Raw genomic sequence first — 20,731 nt, forward strand, 5'->3', positions numbered from 1 at the left:
TCCTTAGGTTTCCCAGTGCATGGCCCTGTGTGTCTCTTGGACTGTAAACTTTTTGGGGCAGGGCCTCTCTCCTTTCCTACCTTCTGCAGCTCCAAGCAGGCTGTTGGCAGCTAGCAAATACTAAAGAGCCCTACAATCATAATATTGTGGCAGTAAGAGCCTGCGGGGGCTGCAAGCCTGTTTTTACACACAGGGAGACACGAGCTCTTGGGAGGGGCGGGGGCGGGTTAAAAGCAGCTGCCGGGAGGAACCTTTAGGTTTTGGAGACAGCGACCGCTGGGACCTGGGGCGCCCGCACTGCCAGCAGCCCGGGGCGCTGATCTCCCTCCGCCACAGGCTCCGCGCGTTGCTGAGACAGGTGAGCGTCCTTCGCGGCGAGGAATCCGGAGTAGAGCGAGAGCGTGTGTTTGCGCCCACAGGAGAGGAATCGGATTAATATGTGTGGGGTGTGCTGCTCGCACACGAGGGGGGATGCGGAGGGAAAACTGTGTGTGTACAGGAGGGGAACACTAGGCAAGGAATCCAGATTAGAGGGCAGCGTGTCTGTGACCAAAGTGGAGTGCAGGACTGGAGGAATCGGGATTAGAGGGGTGCTGTGTGTGTAATTGAAGGAGCAATCCGGATTAGGGGGCGCTGGGGGCGTATGACTGCTCGAGGAGTCTGGATTAAAGAGGTGCTGGGGATGTGACTGCAGGAGCAGTCGGGATTAGAGGGTTTGTGGCAAACTCTTGCTGTGCTTAGATGAAGTTTCCTTTTTCAGTTCTTTTTCTGATTGGGGTCTCTTTTGTGGATATCCTAGCCCTGGACTAGTGAGGGTGCCTGGTGGCAAGAACCTAGGATTTGCAGGCTCTGGGACATGTAATTTTAAAAGATTAACCGCAGCAAAATATACCAGGGAAGGCTGAATTGGGGGGAAGTTCAGGCTCCGGAGATAAAAGGGAATTTTTCAGTGTTACATTTAACCCAGTGCATTTTGATCTCCTTCACTTTTGTTAATACTTTACCTTGAATTGAGTGCAGAAAAGTTAGCAGCCCTGAGACTGAACAGTTCCTCATTACTTTAATGAGTAAAGCGCAAAATATGCTTCCACAGCTCAAGCAATACTGACATGTCAAACCTTACTTGGCTTGTACATGCAAAGTCTTGTATGGGAGAAACACCCAGTTTCCTTGAGGGTGAAAGGGGTGAGCTCTTGAGGAAATTATCATACATCGCTGCTCAATGGCAATTTGCTTTTAGTGTCAATAATTTAATTAAAATATCTGGCATTAATCCATCCTACTGTTTACAATCTTGAATTTTTCTAGTAGTCAATGAGAGTTCTGCTATTGATTTAAATAGAAGTAGGAACATGTGCTATGATTTTTATAAGATATTTGTCACTTTGTATATTTTAACTATAAAAATGGGATTTTCTAATAAAGTCTGTGAAGGTCGTGACAATGTGAATATTCAGTGTACATGTCCTCAGTTCCAACAACTGATTTAAATGCTCCTGTGGTGGAAGGTGAGAATGAAAAAGTGCTTCATGTCCAAAATCTCTACAGGTACAAGTGGATTCATATCCACAATGCAAATTTGCTTTTCTTCAGAGCTCATGTTGGATATCACACAGGCAATTTTAAAGAGACAAGGTGGGTGAGGTAATATCTTTTTCTGAAAGAGACAAGCTTTCGATTTTACATAGAACTTACACAGAGTTCTTTTTCGGGCAATTTTAAAGTCAGATGTGTGATAGCACGTCAAATATTTGCAGTTCTTTCCTACTTTCAGTCAATTCTGACTAGTCCAGCGTTTTTTTGTTTTTTCAATATCATTTTTTAATTGCTGAGCTTTTATGTGATGAGTGAGAGTAGATTGTTAGCAGAAGTATATAGCATCTGATCATGGTCAAGGGAATAGGTCGGCACAGCAAGCAATACAGAATCTGACCAACTTGTGTGGTGGGAGAACAGAGGGAGGCTAAGAATTTCAACCACCCTTTCAAGGCTGCCTTTTCTCCTCTATCATTCAATTTCTCCTTCCCTTATCAGAGCAATAAATCTCTGATATCTCCCTCTGCTTTAAAGCCTATCCCCACAAGCAAATCTGCCATGTCAAGAGATTGTGTTACTGTTATCTCATGCTAGTCCTCTTTGTTGGCATACCGCTTGGTCTTGCTGTGTAGACTACAATAAACCATGTTAGAATATGTTCAGGGAGTATAGTGTTAAAACATGAGCCTTGAGTACAGTAGACTTGCATGTGTAGACAGGCCTTTAGGGTAGACATTCACTTCCCATGTGGTAGAGAAGCCCAATAATTGCTGGGTGTTACAGGGCAAACACAGTGCATGATCCTTCCTCCCTTGGAGGAGGGTGTATCACCTTCCAACAGGCTTTTATCCATGGCCAACTTGGGTCTCCCACACAGCAGAATTTAGCATTATTCCTAACAGATGATGAACCAGCCCTGCCAAAGTTTTAACTACTTTGTCTAGTTCATCAACAATTTCCAACAGCTGTGTTCAGTGAAAAACCCATGTCTCAAGGCGACATATCATTTACGCTTTATTTAAAAAAAAAATTACGCTTTCATTTAAAAAAAAAAAAGTTTCTCTACTGGTTGTGAAGAAAACTTTCCAAATGGGAAGTAGTGTAGCACTTGTTGTGCTTTAGAGAGACTGAAACAGCACTAATGAGAGGTCTGACTTACTCCCCAGGGCTTGTCTACACTTAAAACGCTACAGTGGCATAGCTGCAGCGCTTCAGTGTACACACCACCTACGCTGACAGGAGGGATTCTCCCATCGGGTAGGTAATCCACCTCCTTGAGAGGCAGTAGCTAGGTCAACAGAAGAATTATATAAATCTAGCGCTGTCTACACTGGGGCTTAGGTCAGCTTGACTGTGCTGCTCAGGTGTGGATTTTTCACACCCCTGAGCAACGTAGTTACGCTGACCAAATTTTCTAGAGTAGACCAGGCCTTATTTATCTCATTTTGGTGTTAATTCTGAAAACTAAGGCCACATCTACACAAGCGAACTTACAGTGGCATAGCTGTACCAATGCAGCTGTGCCGCTGTAAGATTGCTCATGTAGCTGCTCTGTGCTGATGGGAGAGAGCTCTTCATTGACATTATAAAACCACCTAAATGAGCAGTGATAGCTATGTCAGTGAGCAAAGCTCTCCCACCGACATAGCGCTGTGCACACCCCTGACCGACATAAATTTTGCCGACACAAGTGGTAGTGTAGACACAGCCTAATTACATTTCAAATGTCAACATTAACTGTTTAGCTGATTATAGGAGGTAGATGTTTATGTTAAAAAAAAATGTCTGTATCCAGTCTGTGGATGGAGGCTTGGTGATCCATGGAGGTGGGTCAGCCATATCCTTCTGGCCCCTTCAGAAGCTTAAAAAAATTGCTCTACGTGGGGGATGTCCTGCAGTGCCAGCCTTCCTTTCCCTGACTCTGGGGTGGAGGAGGGTTCAGAGAGAAGCAACAAACCACTGCTGGGCTTTTCCCACAGAGATAGAGAACTCTGAGAAAGGACAGAAGACACAGGTGAGAGAAGGAGGGCTCACTTATTTGATGACCTAATCATGGCTTAACCAACAGCTCCTGTAGAAATGTTAGCACCATCAGAGATCAATATAATTAATGCATTAATAAAACATTTGATTCAATCATCTTTTTAAAATATGGGCAGTGCAAATTAAAATGACTTGCATTTGCCTGTTAGTCTCTTTACCCGCAATGCTGGGCTAGTGCCAGGAAACCTCCCAGTTCACGGAAGTTATGGTATTGATTTTCTAACCCTTGATAACTGGTCCTTTGGTGTATTCCTCTTGTCATATTAGGTCAAAGGCCATAGAAGAGAAGATGGACTGGGGAACATTGCAGAAGGTTTTAGGAGGTGTGAACAAACACTCCACCAGTATTGGGAAGATCTGGCTCACTGTCCTGTTCATTTTCCGTGTTATGATCCTCGTGGTGGCTGCAGAGAGAGTCTGGGGAGACGAACAAAATGATTTTGTCTGCAACACTCTGCAACCGGGATGCAAAAATGTTTGCTACGACTACTTCTTCCCCATCTCTCACATTAGACTGTGGGCCCTTCAGCTCATCTTTGTCTCAACTCCTACACTTCTGGTGGCCATGCACATTGCACACAGACGGCATGAGAAGAAAAGGCAGTTCACGAGTGGTAAGAAAGTGGATATTGAAGAACTGAATAAACAAAAGTTTCATATTCAGGGCCCCTTGTGGTGGACGTACACCTGCAGCATATTCTTCAGAATAATCTTTGAAGCTGTCTTCATGTATGTGTTTTACGTAATGTATGATGGATACCAAATGCCTCGCTTACTGAAATGTAGCACGTCGCCTTGCCCCAACACAGTGGATTGCTTTGTTTCTCGACCCACTGAGAAAACAATGTTTACTATTTTCATGCTTTCTGTGTCTGGGATCTGTATGATGTTAAATGTGGCTGAAATGTGTTATCTGGTAATAAAACTTTGTATGAAAGCACCTAGGAAACCAGCAATTTTAAAATAGCTCCCCACTCATCAGAATGTTTCCCCCCCAACTTCATCAGAAAACAGTGTTTTTCAGGCTAAATGAAAATAAAATGTAAACATAAAATGTAATTTATTTTAAAAATCTGATAGCCTCCCCATGAAACTTACTGAGTTTTTAAAGATCTTAAAGATCATGGATGTGTGCTGAATACTCCCTTAGCTGAATACTCGGAGACCCTGATCCTGCAAGCTGTAGCTTTTCAAGTTTGCAACTGGTAGAAGAGTAAACCCTGCTGTGATTCTAGTGTTAAGAAGCCAATGGAGTGTAATCATTTTAAAAAGTGATACACTTGGGTGCATCTAGCTGTGGGAGAGGCCAGAGAGGGGAGATCCATACGTTCCTAGCATATAGCGCGTGTTGCACCAATCACTTTCAGTCAGGGCCGGCTTTAGGACCTGCAGGGCCCGATTCGAATACCTGGAGGCGATCCGGGTCTTTGGCGGCACTTCGGTGGCGGGGGGTCCGCTCCGGGTATTCCGCGGCACTAAAGGACCCCCTGCTACCGAAATGCTGCCAAAGACCTGGAGCGGATCCCCCGCCACCAAAGTGCCACCAAAGACCCAGAGCGGACCACCGCTGGGTGAGTAAAAAAAATTAAAAAGGCGCCTAAGGCGCAGGGCCCAATTCCCGGGAATCAGCCTAAAGCTGGCCCTGCTTTCAGTGATGAAGCTACTAAGAAGGGTTTGTGTCTGAATGCTACAGAGATTTGGTTTTGGGCATTTTTAGGTATGAGACTCTCCTTGCTGCACTGGGGAAAGAGGAAGGCAGAGCGGCAACTGCATCTATGGTGGGGTCCTTGTTTCTGTCTCCAAGCAATCCCCACGTTCATGGAGGGAATGTGTGTGTGCACATACATACACAGCCTAGTACTGTATTTTTCAGTAGATTCCTTCTAACTGCTCTCAAAGGGGGTGGGTTGTTCAGTTCAGCCAGTGGTGAAACAAGCCCTGGCAGTACTGCTTCCATGGAGGTAACCACATGGAAGTTAGCATTGTAGGGGGTGGAATTGAAATCCCTTGCTCATTCCCTGGGAGAGGCAATAAGGCAAACACTGCCTTCCCATATAATAATTTAGAGAAAACATGAGGTGAGGGTGCCTGAAGGGGCTTTCTTCTTCTACTCTGGCCCTGCAACACCTTTTTCTAGGAGAAGGGGTGGTGCTGAGGGCCTCAGTTTGGTAGGTTCAGTTCTAACATTTGAAAAAGATTTTTACCATATAACTGGCCCTCCTTCAACTGCTTATTTTAAAAAATTGTGCTGACTAAAGAACAAGGAAAATTTTGTTTATCATTCCATTTTGTATTGCTCAGGACAACTACTGTACTTCAACTCCTCTTGCACAATACATAGCAGGACGCACCCACCTAGTGTTCTGACACAGTTCTTTTCTTTCTATCCATCTGGGTAGCACTTAACCGTAAATCCTTCTCCAAATCCTCAACTAACCCAAAGTAGGGTGTATGACTCTTCAACACTCCCACTTACACCGTGAGTCACTTGTCCCTCATTTCACAATGGACACAGGAGGAGTTAGAAGATCCCTACAGAGCTAAAATAACACTGTCTTGACATGAGAGATGTGTATGTTATAGGAACCTGCTTTTTCTTTTAAAGTTCCCATTGTTAAGATGTAAATTGCATGTAACCAAGTGGAGGAATAGCAAGAGTGCATCTGGTCCTAGATCTTTACAATATTCTCAGTAACCATTAAAGTTTACATATTTACATAGGGAATTGCAGCATTACAGGTAGCAATACAATTTCAGCACTTCGCCCAAGTGCCTACCCATTAGAAGTAACTGTAGGAGTCAGTTACTCCTGTTATGGGCTGCAATAACTTGGTATGCCCAGAAAGGGCATATTTTAGGGGCAGCATGTAGAGTCTCTAGGCTTCTCCCCTTATATCTGTTGTCTCCTGCAATACATCCCAATTTACTGCTGCTGGAAGAAATGAGGATGCACTGATTTAGGCAGGGTAGCATGTGGAAATACTGCTAACCTGCAACACCTCATTGTGCACTGGAAATGGAGCACAAACAAGTTACTACTACTGATGTATTGAGTAGCAGCTAGTGTGTCTGGGCCGCAAACCAGGTATGTTAATTACAGGCTTAGGTTGGGTGGACTTTCAAAATGTATAGTCAGAAATCTGACACCTACTGGGGGGAGGAAAAGAAATCAAAGCAGCACTATCAGAAACATGAGCAAAACTTGAAAAGTAAATAAGAATTAAATGGGAAACTCTATCTGTATGAGAACATCCTTAATCCAACTGTGATGAACAAAAACTTTGTCATGTAGCATGCTTTTGCTTGGTTCCTGTACAGTTACATGTCCAACTACAAAAAGAACAAACTGTTTCTACACTCCCAAAACTCTAGTATTATGTTTGTTTTGTAACAATTATCATTTTTTACTTCATTCAGAACCCATAACTAAAGCACTTGTAATGTCTGAGGTTCTATGTTACTTAAAATGCTATGGTGTACAACTGTCTAGTGAAAAAGTAAGTTTACTATCGAAGGAAATGTAAGCTCTAATACCACTTTAAATAGCCGAGAGATACTGTAAATAGAGACATTTTTAACTTACATGGCAGGTTTGTTAGTTTTGTAAATAGTTACACGGTGTGCTATATTGCCAACTTTATGCGTTGGTAGTGGAATGATGTGTATGTAACCTGCAGCAGAAATCGGTTGTCCCATCTACAGAAGGTTTTACAGTAGCACAGCAACAGCTGGAAAGACTGGTGATAAAGGTGGTTTTACTACTGTCTGGCATTTGGGGGGGAGAGGAGAGGGATGTATTAGGACATGCTTGCAGGGCAAACTACAGATTTAAAGGAATTTGCAAGTGGATGAAATGAAGATGTTCCATAACTGATGACAATCTCAGGTTAATTATTTTCATCTAACAATTTGGCTACTTGGTCTCCTGAAGCAGTTAAACAGAGGGATTGGAAAAGCAACTGGGAGTGCCCAGGCATGGTTCTGATCCTGAATTGTCGTGTTAGTAATACTAATCCTAGTTGAGTTTTATCTGTGAGATTGTCTTTGTTTATATTTTTATTTAGCTAAGGAACTAATGTGTAGAAACATGTGTTTGGACATTTCCATGGGAAATAAGCCTTGTGAACCCATTTTTGTGTGGCCCAATTGCATACCTGACTTGTTACAGAGAGATACTGTTCAAATAAAAAAATAATTCTCTACTGGAGTTGTCTGGGTTCGTTCCCCAAGTACATTAAAAATGTTTTTCTTGTACATGTTGCCTAAAATCTTTTCAGATGAGTTCAAAGCTATTTGCAGCAAGCCTGAAGAAATGGTTATCAAGGGGGCTGATTCTCTATTGCCCTGAGTTTTTTATGTAGTCATTCACACCAGTGCAAAGTGTATCTAAAATGCAAGGTACAACATAATGGAGAATCAAGACCAAGCAGTATGGGAGTAGGGCTGGCTAGCAGTTAAACAAGGGGTGTAGTCTAGCCCCGACTGAAGTTATGGAGTTTTGCCATTACCTGAAGCGGGGTTCCAAAGAGGATGGAGCTAGGCTGTTCTCAGTGGTGGCAGATGACAGAACAAGGAGCAATGGTCTCAAGTTGCAGTGGGGGAAGTCGAGGTTGGATATTAGGAAAAACTATTTCACTAGGAGGGCGGTGAAGCACTGGAATGGGTTACCTAGGAAGGTGGTGGAATCCCCGTCCTTAGAAGTTTTTAAGGCCCGGCTTGACAAAGCCCTGGCTGGGATGATTTAGTTTGGGTTGGTCCTGCTTTGAGCAGGGGGTTGGACTAGATGACCTCCTGAGGTCTCTTCCAACCCTAGTATTCTATGATGCTATGATTCTAATGGGTTAGAATTTCACCCAAAATCTTCTAACTAAAAGGACAAACAAGGCTGAGAAATAGCATAACACTATAAACAATCCTAAAAGAAACATTCAATAACACTCCAAGTAAGGAGGAGAAAATATTACCTTCTTTTAATTCACAAGCCAACTTTTTATGGTTTGGTTTTGTGTTACTGAAAGACTACATCCTCATGAGATTCACACAGAATTATATGGAATGAGCAGAAACTGGCATGCTTCATTTACAATCATAAACTCTTTATTACAGGGTTTCTCAGACAAAGCAACTTGCAGAGCTATACAATGCAATGATATTTGATCTTTGCCACAATATTTTGCAGTATTTCCTCTTCTAAATGCCAAATCTTGAAGTCCATATGGAGTGTTTACTCACTCCTTAGTACATTAAAGCCAAGGAGAGTTTTGCCTAAGTAATGCATGAGTAAGGACGTGACTTAACTAAAAAATCCCACAATAATCAGGCGAAGGTCAAAATACCAGAGTCAGGTGAAAGTGGATTTAAAAAAAAAGTTTTAGTCACCACTTAAGCAAATATGCATAAATAAGAATACATTTCTACAAAAATCCCTTTGTTGTAGAAACTGTAATGGTGTTGTTTAAAATCACAATTACACACCCTGTAACCAAGGCTTATGCGTCCTAACAGCCAGTCAAACTGCAAAGGTGGGTGAGGTAATATCTTATATTGAACCAACTTCTCATCTTCAAGGCACATCAGCAGCCACACACTCTTCACATGCATCCGATGAAGTGGGGTTTAGCCAACGAAAGCTTATGCCCAAATAAATTTGTTAGTCTCTAAGGCAATACTGGATTTATAATGATGCCATGGCGCCGGGCCCAGCGCGCTCTTCTCTGCCCCCCGCTCTCTCCTGTGGGGTCTGAGCTTAACGCTGGGAGCTGCTGCGGCTCTATGGCAGCCTGGCTCCTGCCCCGCCCCTTTCCCCAGGGTACTACGTTCCCTCCCCCCACCACTGATCAGCTGGATCAGCTGCTTGCTGGCCGGAGGGGGATAGGAGCGAGCCGCAGCACACCGCTCTGAGTCTGGGGGTGAGGCCTCTCCCCCGCGCCCAGCTGGTCAGTTGGATCAGCCTTGCAGGCAGGAGGGGGGCAAGGAGGAGCGAGCCGCAGCACACCACTCCGGGGAGGAAGAGAAGACGAGGCGGGGTGAGGCCTTGGGGAAGGGGCTGGAATTGGGGCATACCCCCTCCAGCCCCCTGTGTGAGCACCCCCACGACCCCAGCCCACCCCCACCAGTCCCCTGCCCACCCTAATCCCTGCACCCCCCCCGAGCCGCTGGCCCTGACCCTGCCCTGACCTGACCCTGCACACCCCTCACACCTCAGCACCCCCTCACACACCCTCAGCCCCCTTCCCTGACCCCTGCACCCCCACACCTCCCCAGCCCCCTGCCCTGACCCCTGCACCCCCACACCTCCCCAGCCCCCTGCCCTGACTCCTGCATCCCCCTCACACCTCCCCAGCCCCCTGCACCCCCACTCACCCCTCTCCAGCCCCCAGCCCTGACTCCTCATCCCTTTCACACCTCCCCAGCCCCCTCTCACCCACCCCCAGCCCTGACCCCTGCATTCCCCCAGCCCCTGCCCTGAAATCTGCACCTCCCTCACACACATCCAGGCCCCTGCCCTGACTCCTGCACCCCCCCACATCCCCACCCTCATCCTGAGAACCAAAAGGAGCTAACCTAGCTAAGCGCTCCACACCCCAACCTCCTGCCCCAACCCTGAGCCCCCTCCCTCACCCTAGCTCTTGGCCAGACCCTGCACCCGAACATTTTTTTACAATGTTTGGAAAGATCATTAAGTAGTCCATCGAGACCCTCTGTGATTTTCAAGTGGTCTCTGGAAAAATAAGTTAGACTACAGGAACAATCAAGGTACCTCACTTTATTTTCATTTACTTGCTATTACTTATGGGAGGAGGATGAAGAAAAAAAGAATGAAAAATGGGGGCAGGGGGAGATAAGCGAGAATGTTCTTTTTCTTGATTTGGTCCCAAGGCGGAGCCCCAAAAATGAAGATGAGCACAGGGCTGGGGTGCACATCTTACACGGGGCTTAGGTTCCAAGGTCAGCGCGTAAGAGGAACATTGCGTATAGTGAAAATTACCATCAAGTACAGTATACACTAGAACAGGGATCCTCAACCTACGGCACGCATGCCAAAGGTGGCACGCAAGCCGATTTTTTTTTTAATGGCAGGCTGCAGGTCCTGATTGCCGCTGGGCCTGCTGCCGACCTGGGGTTCTGTTCCCTCAGCTGGCAGCGGGCTGAGCAGGGCCAGCAGTGGGCCGGCTCCTGCCAGCCGGGGTCCCAGCCGCCAGCCCCACTCAGCCCACGGCCGGTCTGGGGTTCCAGCTGCCAGCCCCTTGCCAGTCGGGGTCCCGGACGCCAGGAGGCTGAACGGATCTGGTGGCCGGGACCCCGGCTGGCAACTGGCTGAGCAGGCTGAGTGGGGCCAGGGGCTGGGACCCCAGCTGGCAGGAGCCAGTGGACAGAACCCCAGCCCACTGCTGGTCTGGGGTCCCGGCGGCCGGCCCTGTTCAGCCCGCTGACAATCTGGGGTTTCAGCTGCCGGCCCCTTACCAGCCAGGGTCTCGGCCACCGGCCCTGCTCAGCTTCCTGCCAGCCTGGGTAAACGGCAGGCGGCTGAGCGGAGTTGCTGTCTGGGACCCCAGTTGGCAGCTGAGTGAACGGAACCCCAATCCGGCAGCAGGCTCAGTGGTGGCCGGGACCCGCAGGCTGCCATTAAAAAAAAAAATCAGCTTGCGTGCCACCTTTGGCAGGCGTGCCGTAGGTTAAGGACTCCTGTTCTAGTGTATACTGTACTTTCTGGTAGTTTTCACTATACGCAATGTTCCTCTTACACGCTGACCTTAGTACCTAACCCCCACGTAAGATGTGACTCCACTGTATTCATTTTTGAAAATTTATAATAAGTGATGCTCCAGAGTGGGGGGGGGGGGGGCGCAAGGTGGAAGTTTCGCCTAGGGTGCAAAATATCCTTGCACCGGCCCTGGATACTGTGTGAGCTGATCCCCACAGTCTCCAACCTACCTGGGCAGTACAGCAGACATGGCCCTGCCCACTAGCTCCTCTCCACTCCCTAGTCCACCCACCACTTGCCCCCCCCCTTAAGGCTTAGCCCTCTTACTTTTAAAAATGATTGCTTGCCCCTCTCCCCCCCACAGGCTTTTCTGGCAGCCCTGTTGCCAGGTATCCAGTTTTAGACTGGAAACTCCAGTAGAAAACGGGACCTGAGTGTCCAGTTAGCAGTGCTGACTGGAAACCAAATGTCCGGTTATAAGAGTAACTACATTAGCCTCTGCTCCTCCCACTCCCAACACCCACCCCAGAGGGCTTGAAGAGAACCTGTCCTGCTGCTGCGGGAGGAGGGGCAGCTCAGTGCAGAGAGAGACAAAGAGAATGGGCTAGAACCAGGTAGGTACCCACTCTATGTGGGCAGGAGCGGGGGGGATCCTGTTTACCCCCTCCCCAGCCCTGCTGCGCTTGCAGTTTACCCCGACCCCTCCCTTGCTCCAGAGACAAACCCTAGCTCCTGCCTCACTGTGCTTTTACCCCCGGCCCCTTTTACAATTATTCCCCAGGGGGGCCCGTAAATATGTTTGGCACTGGGCCCACAAAAAGTTAATCCGGCCCTGCTCTAAGGTGCCACAAGGACTCCTCGTTCTTTTTGCTGATACAGACTAACACGGCGACCACACTGAAACTCTTCACATTGTTCACCATCCCCTCTCATCCTTGGCTATGGCCTTTTGCCCATTAGGAAAACGACTATGTTCAGTGCCCCAGTGACAGAGATTGCCATAAAGGCTCATCAGGGCTTCCATTTGTAGTTCTGGAATAAAACAGCACTTGGTAAAAGCTTTTTAAATTTAGGGACATTAATTTTGATACAAAAAAGCTATTTTCCCCACAGATAATTTCCTACTGATGCAAAAGCTCTAAACACAACAATCACAACAAAAAATAAACAGGATTCCTGCTCCCATCCTTTGCAATCTGAACTGAATCCCTGCCTCCAATCAATCAAAACCTCTCCAGTCAGGGCCCAGCTCCAGGCACCATCTTAGCAAGCAGGAGCTTGGGGCGGCCAAGGGGAAGGGGCAGCACATCCGCTCTTTGGCAGCAATTCGGCGGCGGGTCCCTCGGTCCCTCTCGGAGTAAAGGACTTGCTGTCAAGTTGCCGCCAAAGAAGAAAGTGGTGCGGCTGAGCTGCTGCCGATCGCGGCTTCCCCTCCCCCCTGCCACTTGGGGCGGCAAAAACCCTGGAGCCGGCCCTGTCTCCAGTCACAAGGTCCCTTTGGTCTTGAGTTGAAAGCATAAGACTGGACTCAGAAGATCTGGGTTCCGATCCTAATTCTGTTATAGACTCATTAAACCAATCATTTAATCTCACGATCCTCAGTTTTCCCATTGGTAAAATAAAGAGAAACACTATTTACCTAGTTCAAAGGAGAGAGTCACAGGGTAGCAGGTCCCTGTGGCTAGACTGATCCCAGTACCCCTGGACTGGAGCAGGTGAGCCCAATCCAGCTAATTAAAGAAGGTTAGGCTACTGCTGGGCCTAGAAAGGGCTGCTAGTAGGCAGCTGGGAAGGAAGGACTGAGACAGGCTGAGCCTTGGGGAGGGACAGTCACACAGGAGTGGAGCTAGCCCCTGGGGCCAGAGGCTCAGAGAAGCAGCTCTGTGGCTGCTGCTCCAGGAAGGGAGCTGAGCTGGCTGAGGCTAGGAGCTGGAATGCCAGAGAGGTGACCCTAAAGCCTGGGGCCAAGGATGGAGTTAAGACTATTTTCTGTTTGTTTGATACCCTCTGTTTAAAGGAATAAACCTCCTTGAAAAAATGGGCCATGTGCTTTATAGTCAGGGATAAGTGGCCACTGGTGACAAGCGGTACCAGAAGCAGGGTTCCAGCCCACCCCTAGAATACGGGGAAAGACGAAGGAGGTGAGGCGCCTGTGAGTGGCAGGATAACAGCAGCAGGTAGCCGCTATGCAGAAAGAGCAGCAGCAGCTGCAGTTGCAGTTGATGGAAAATCAATAGAAACAGCAGGAGGCCCAGTTTGCCGCACAACAGAGGTGGCAAGAATCTACAGGAGTGGATACCGCTGTAGCCCCACCCAGTAACACAGTTGGTGAGGGACTAGGGCTGGTTGGCTCTGGGCCTGGCAAATCTCAGACTGGGAGATGACCCCAGCACGTTCCTCCAGACATCTGAGAGGGTGGCAAAGGCAGAAGATTGGCAGGAATCGACTTGGGCAGCCTGCATAGCACCATTTCTGATGGGCGAAGTGCAGGTGGTTTACCGGGCAGTACATAATGAGCAGGCAAACTCCTACCTGGTGGTGAAGGCCACCATCCTGGACTGGTTAGGGCTGACTCCTGAGGCTTACAGACACCAGTTTTGGGTAGAGGGGGCCATGGCCCCACTTTTAAAAGTGGGAGGGCTATTCCCTCCCACTTTTTATTGGCCATAAGGGCAAGCAACGGGGGTGGAGGGGGAGAAAGGGTGTAGAGGAGTGAGTGGGAGGCGGGACCTCAGGCGAAGAGGCGGCGCAGGAGTGGAGCCTTGGGGGAAGAGGCGGCGTGAGAGTGGGGGCTCGGGGAGAAGGGGCGGTGTGGGGGCAGGGCCTCAGGGGTAGCGTGGTGTGAGGAGGCAGGGCCACAGTTCAGGCACCTGTGGTTCCCCCAACTTTTAAGACACTTCTGCCATTCCTGGATTCAGGTAGAACTGTTCCTGTGCAGGGCATGATCATGGGTAGTAGCCCAGAAATTACAGGATCTTGTGGTGGCTCTGCCCAGAGAACAGTTCAATGGAGAAAGCCCTGGATCAAGTCATCTTGGAACAGTTCCTGAAAGTTTTACCTGGGGTGGGGTGGGGTGCAGAGCTGGGTAAGTCACTGCTAGCTTAGGGTTACCCTATTTCCACAAACAAAAAAGAGGACACTGGGGGGGGGAAGCCCCGCCCTAGCCCCACCCCATCCACTCCCTCCCACTTCCCACCCCCTGACTGCTCCCCTCAGAACCCCAACCCCCCCTGCTTCTTGTCCCCTGACTGCCCCCTGCTGAGAACCCCCTACCTTAACTGACCCCCCCAGGACCCTACCTGTCCCCTGACTGCCCTGACCCTTATCCACTCGCATGGGTGGCAGGGTTGTAGAAATTTTGGTGGTGCCCAGAACCCCCCACCCCACCTGCCTAAGGCTCTGGGAGAGGGGTTGGGTGGGGGGAGGAGGTCTGGGGTGCAGGTCCTGGGCTGGGGATTAGGGTGCAGGAGGGGTGCAGGTTCTGGGATAGAGTTTGGGTGCTGGGTGCAGGCTCCGGGCTGGGGCAGGGGGTGGGTGTGCAGGAGGGGGTGAGGGGTGCAGGCTCTGGGATGGAGTTTGGGGGTGAGAGGCGGTGCAAAGGGAGGGGGTGCAGGCTTTGGGAGGAAGTTTGAGGGCAGGAGGGGGTGTGTGGGAAGGGGGAGTGGGATTGGGAGGGAGTTTGGGGATAGGAGGGGATGCAGGGGTGAGGGCTGTGGGTCTGGGGATGAGGGGTTCATGATGCAGGAGGGGGCTCAGGGATGGAGCAGAGGATTAGGGTGTGTGGGGATGAGGGCTGGGGGGTTTGGGGTGTTGGAGAGGCTCAGGGCTAGGGTGGAAGGGCAGGGTAAGGGCAGCCTGTCTTCCCATTAGTGGATGGGGGCACTAGGACCCGGGGGCAGCAGACAGCAGTTGCTGCTGGCTCTGGCAGTACACGCAGACAAGGGAGAGGCAGACAGGGATGGGGGACCCACGGAGGGGGGGATGCGCAGAGGGGGGATGGCAGGTGGAGCCTGGGGACCCATCCAACACTCCCCCGCTCCCTGACTGCCCCCCCCAACTCCTCTTACCATTCTGGCTCCACGTGTTTACAAAACACACTGCGGGTTTGTGTGTTACACAGAACTACAGAGAGAGGGAGGGGGGAGCAGGGGAGGGCTCTGGCTGCTGGAGGCCAATGGGAGTGGGTCAATCAGCCTAGCCGCCCAATCAGCAGCCACACTCTGCATGGAAGGGAGGGAGGGAGGCGAGGGAGAAAACCTCCCCGGACATTTTAACCTTGTTACCAATTCCTCCCGGACGGCTATTTAGAGACGCAAAAGCCGGACATGTCCGGGGAAATACGGACGGATGGTAACCCTATGCCAGCTGGCCTCAGTGGGGGAAGCTGTGAAGCAAGTTGTAGCCCTCTTTGAGGCTAAAGGAGCAAAGTGGCTGTGGGGGTATGGTAAATTGAGGGTAGTATCTGTGGTGGTGACCCAGGGAAGCTCTCAAGGGGGAAAGAGTGCCCAAAACTCATAGGACACACAGCACCTACAAGGGACCTGGGTAGCCCTGCAGTCTATTGGAAACACTAGTCGGAGGAGGTTAGGGAGCCCTATGGTTTGCTTCAAGTGTGGCCAGTCCAAGCATATTAAAAAGAATTGCCCATTTATGGAATGTGATTACCTAAACTGTTACTACAGTGAACCAAGCAGTGGAGGTCTTCTCCAAAAGTCTGTGGGGGCCCACTATGGATAGGAGCAATTAGGGTGGGTGGAATAGTGGTTAAAGGACTCATAGACTCGGGTTGTTCATGTACTTTGGTGCAGGAAGATCAGGTGAAGATAAATAGCCTGGACAGATACCTCCCAGTACACGTCTCCCGTGTCTACTCCACTGCAGAAGTTGAGCTGGAGGTTCAGGGTTGCAGAGCTCGACTGTGTGTCAGGGTAATCAAGGGCCTGCCTTGGCCCATAATTCTGGGGAGAGACTGGGTTGGTTTCTCAGCCCTTCGACAACAGGAGCAGCTAGAACAGCATCCCAGGACTGGAGGGGGTTCAAAGCTGGCTAGGAAAATAAGAGGACTAGAGGATGGTGTCAAGATGGCAAAGTGAGATCATGACTGTCCCCAATGCTTGAAGGATCAGTTTAGGAAGTGCCAACAGGAGACGGATGAGGTAAGCGCCTCAACAGAGAAAATCATCAGCCAATTTGTCATATTAGAACATGAGGTGGCCCCGGTTCAGGTGGAAGCCAAGGGGCAGAAGCAACAATGCTTGGCCCTGCAGGAAGAATTGGACCAGGCCCAGATGGAGAAACTCAGCAGGGTATAGTGGGGACCCAGACCCTCCTGGGCTCAGAAGGGTACAGTGGCGATCCAGACTGAACTACGCCTGGGACTCAGACAGGTCTGTTCCAACAAGTAGAGGCTCAAGTAGGGGGCTGGGGTGGGAAACAGGACTCCAGGGCAGGGAAAGAGCAAGGAGGGGGGGGGCATAAAACAGATCCACACCAAGAGCCAATGAGCTCACAGAATGACTGGAATCAGAGGAAAGCAAATTGCAGGACTTCAAATTCGAGAAAGAACAACTCACCACACATCTCCAGTTCACTGAGGAGGAAAGAGAACGTCTGCTCCTTGTGGTTCATGAACTTGAGATTGAAGAAAAGATTCTGTATGCAAAGATAGAACAGCCTATGCAGTGACCCCAAAGCCCAGGAGATGGAGATACGATGATGTAGAGACCCGTGCTCTGGCCGCGCCGCAGGTGTTTTTTTTTTGCTTTGTCATTCTGGCCGCCCCGTTTTTTTTGGGGGGGGGGGTTGTTTGTTTTTTGCTTGGGACGGCCAAAAAGCCAGAGCCAGCCCTTGTGCTATGTTACCAGGTAGCTGGTCCCTGTGGCTAGACTGAGCCCAGTGCCCCTGGACTGGAGCAGGTGAACCCAGTCCAGCTAATTAAAGAGGGCCAGGCTATACCTGAACCTCTAAAGGACTGCTGGTAGGCAGCTGAGAAGGAAGGACTGAGACAGGCTGAGCCCTTGGGAGGGAAAGCCACACAGGAGTGGAGCTAGCTCCTGTGATGGGTCTCTGGAGCAAGGGGCACTGGGCTCAGGGAAGCAGCCCTGTGGCTGCTGCTCCACGAAGGGAGTATAGTTGGCTGAGGCTAGGAAGCTGCCAGGAGCTGGAATGCCAGAGACCTCTGGGAAAGGTGACTCTGAAGCCTAAGACCAAGGACGGAGTACAGACTATTTTCTGTTTGTTTGATAGCCGCTGTTTAAAGGAATAAACCTTGAAAAGCCTGGGTGTGGCAGCGCATGCTGTGGAGCTGGGGAGAAGTGATGGCCCTGGTGACAGGGAGCAATGCAATTTAATAAAGTGATGTTTCTAAAGCACTTTGCAACCGTCAGATGGAAGGTGCTATCAATGTGTAAAGTATTATTTATAATTATTGTATTGTAAAGAATTCAAATCTAGCCTAGGCTATAGAGGTAGCATGATGGCTATTCAGTGTTTTTCATGTCCCTAACCTAGATGCTGCACCCTCTCCAAGCACTGCATTCCTGACAGTCAGCTTTCTAAGAGAGCTTGCACAACTATTTCCACCCCATGTTGATGAGGAAATGTATCAACATTACAGTTCTTCCTCCATTATTGACACTTCTTTCAATTTCCAGTTACCCTAGTAGGTAAGCTCTCTGCCCCTAGGGTAGGGTACCCTAGCCCCTTAAGAGGAGCTAATGCTGGTTTAGCTTCCTACTGAACGCAGACCTCACTCAACATTAGCATCTTTGCTACTACAATTTTGAAGAGTACGGCCTAACTGACCAGTGCTCTTCGGCTCTGTTTCACTGGCTCAGCTAGCACAAAGGGACCACAAAGATTATCACTGGCTCTCTGCCCCTCCCACCCTCTCTGCAGGATCCTACAGTGATGGGGCACACCAGGGATGGGCAAGGAGGGAAAAGACACATGGTCCGGGCAGGGAGTTCAGACACTCTAGCTATTCTCCAGTAGCTGCTAAAGCACAAGTAACTGTGACTCTGTCAGCTCAGTGATCAAAGGGGTTGCTAAGCATCAGGAAGTGCATTCATATAGAGAGCCCTGTTCTATGGACTGACATAGAGGGGTCACATTGGTTAATGAGAGGCCAGGACACTATCCTCATTCAAAACAGTAATCTATGCTTATCATGAAAAATAAACACAGAAAACAAGTTTCAGCTTTCTACAATAATTCAACCAGTCCCACCTGTCATTTCACCTCTTAAAGTGCTGTAGTCCCTGTGGCAAATGGAAATGAAGGAAATGTCAGACACTATACATTTTAGTCTAATGGCCCTTTTAAAAACAGTCAGAGCAAACCTCAAAAGATATTTTCTGCCACAAACAGCTATAGAAAAATCAAGCAGTGCACAAGTTACAGCACACATTTTAAAATGCTATTCTAACCCCAAAGGCAGAATGTTTCTAAGCTTTTTCACTCATTAAAATTGAAATCCTGATGCAATCTTTACTGTGGTGAAGCTACTGCCCTACCATAATATTGCTGTACCATGTTAAGTCTGGAGTAGAGTTAGTGCTGTAAGTTGGGTCATTTGGTAACGGGATCTTCATTTACAGCCCTGCCAATAAAGTGTTGAGCTAAGTGCTCTAAAATCCACATGCATAGGGAGATTGTGTTCAAAACTGGTACGCTGCAACAGGGCCTGGGGTAATTTGTGGTGAAGTTTGGGGTCATTTGATCACGGGGTTCCCAGTATACCATCCCCTACATTATAAGTTTTTACAAATTTTCAACATGCTCTAAAATCCGCCGTAGAGAGACTGTCTTCAAAACCGGTATGTTGCAACGGGGGCCAACATATACTTCTTGGAGTAAGATTGGAGTCATTTGTTCAAAGGGTTCTTCAGATACAACCTCTCCACCCTGCAATAAGAAGCTGATTTTAAGGGGGGGCGGGGAGAAGAGAAGAATACACACTGAGATGAATGAATCACTTCACACCTCTGCAATCCTCCCATGCTGCAAAGGAGCTGCAGAACCCTTTCCTCCTACACTAGCCCCTGGAATGAGTGCAGCATCTGGGGCTCCCGTCCATTCCTCCTTGCTCTCTCTGGCTGATAACTATGCCCATCAATTACCACTTTCCTTCCTTTCTCTCCAGTCCTGCCGGAAGACAGTGGAGCTAGTAGTTGAAGGGCAGCGAGGTAATGCCAGAAAATATCTCCCTATTATTCCCCCCTCATTTCCATCCATTCCTCAAAAAAAACAAGAGAAATTCACTGCTCAAAAACATCATTAGGTAGCCCTGGCTGAAACATTCTTATACTAGATCCCCAGTGGCACTTCCCAACCCAAGGGCAGTGTTAGGGTTGTGGGGTGAGGCTGGTATGTACCGTAACTTTATTGGGGATTGTGTATTTGGGGGCTGAGTGGGAGTCAGAGGCCTACTAGCTGTGTGTGTACACTAGCATAGGGTTACCATTCGTCCGGATTTACCCGGACATGTCCTCCTTTTCGCGCTAAAAATAGCGTCCGGGGGGAATTTGTAAAGCACTCACAATGTCCGGGATTTCCCCCTCCCCCGGCAGAGCGAGCGGCTGGGAGGGCTGCAGAAAAATCCCGGGCTGGACTCCTGAGCAGCTGTAGAGGAGCCGGAGCCGCCCTGCATTCTGAGTTGGCCTCTCCTGCAACCCGGTCCGGCAGCACTGTGGAGGGCCAGGGACCGGGTTTTGTTGTGCAGGGCCAGGGACCGGGTTTTGTTGTGCTGGGGAGCGCAGCCACGTGTCCGGCTCGGCTCGCACAGAGCCCAACACCCTGTTCTGAGCAGCAGGGTAAGGGGGACCGGGGGCAGGAAGGTTCTGGAGGGGGCAGTCAAGAAACGGGGGGGGGCTTTTGGGGGGGGGTGGAGAAAGTTTTGGGCAGTCAGGGTACAGGTAGGGGGTAGGGTCCTGGGGGGCAGTTGGGGGGGGTCTTAGGAGGGGGCAGTTAGGGGACAAGGAACAGGGAGGCTTAGGGGTGGGGTTCTGGAGGGCAGTTAGGAGCAGGGGTCCCAGGAAGGGGCAGTCAGGGGACAAGGAGCAGGGGGGTGGGGAGCTGGGAGTTCTGGGGGGGGGACTGTCAGGGGGCAGGAGTGGGGAGAGGGATCGGAGCAATCAGGGGACAGGGAGCAGAGAGGTTTAGATGGGTTGGGAGTTCTGGGGGGGGCTGTCAGGGGGCAGGAGTGCGGAGAGGGATCGGAGCAGTCAGGGGACAGGGAGCAGAGGGGTTTAGATGGGTTGGGAGTTCGGGGGGGGGGCTGTCAGGGGGTGGGGAGTGGTTGGATGGGGCGTGGGAGTCCCAGGGGTCTGTCTGGGGGTGGGGGTGTGGATAAGGGTTGGGGCAGTCAGGGGACAAGAGGCAGGGAGGCTTAGATAGGGAGTGGAGTCCTGGGGGGCAGTTAGGGGCAGGGGTCCCAGGAGGGGGCAG

General features: G+C 49.6%; 1 protein-coding gene across 2 annotated transcripts; it reads left to right on the forward strand.

Annotated features, from left to right (window-relative positions):
* The first annotated feature begins 3,847 nt into the window (after positions 1 to 3,847).
* LOC128829952 (gap junction beta-6 protein-like) lies at positions 3,848 to 7,737 on the forward strand. Of its 2 annotated transcripts, XM_054015485.1 has the most exons (2): positions 3,848 to 4,518; positions 5,365 to 7,737. In XM_054015485.1, the coding sequence occupies exons 1-2, from the start codon at positions 3,869 to 3,871 to the stop codon at positions 5,435 to 5,437; spliced, it is 723 nt and encodes a 240-aa protein (XP_053871460.1). In that variant the 5' UTR covers positions 3,848 to 3,868; the 3' UTR covers positions 5,438 to 7,737. The 2 variants fall into 2 exon arrangements, with proteins under 2 accessions (XP_053871460.1, XP_053871459.1); XM_054015484.1 differs by having other exon boundaries at positions 3,869 to 5,436.
* The last annotated feature ends 12,994 nt before the right edge of the window (positions 7,738 to 20,731 follow it).

Source organism: Malaclemys terrapin, chromosome 1 (genome assembly GCF_027887155.1).
Source record: "Malaclemys terrapin pileata isolate rMalTer1 chromosome 1, rMalTer1.hap1, whole genome shotgun sequence".
Classification (NCBI taxonomy): Eukaryota; Metazoa; Chordata; order Testudines; family Emydidae; genus Malaclemys; species Malaclemys terrapin.

Excerpts from the sequence above, each read along its gene's own strand:
- LOC128829952 (XM_054015485.1), top strand. The coding sequence starts at position 3,869 with ATGGACTGGGGAACATTGCAGAAGGTTTTAGGAGGTGTGAACAAACAC. Across the intron at positions 4,519-5,364 it reads ATAAAACTTTGTATGAAAGC|CCTTGTTTCTGTCTCCAAGC; the intron begins ACCTAGGAAACC and ends CTATGGTGGGGT.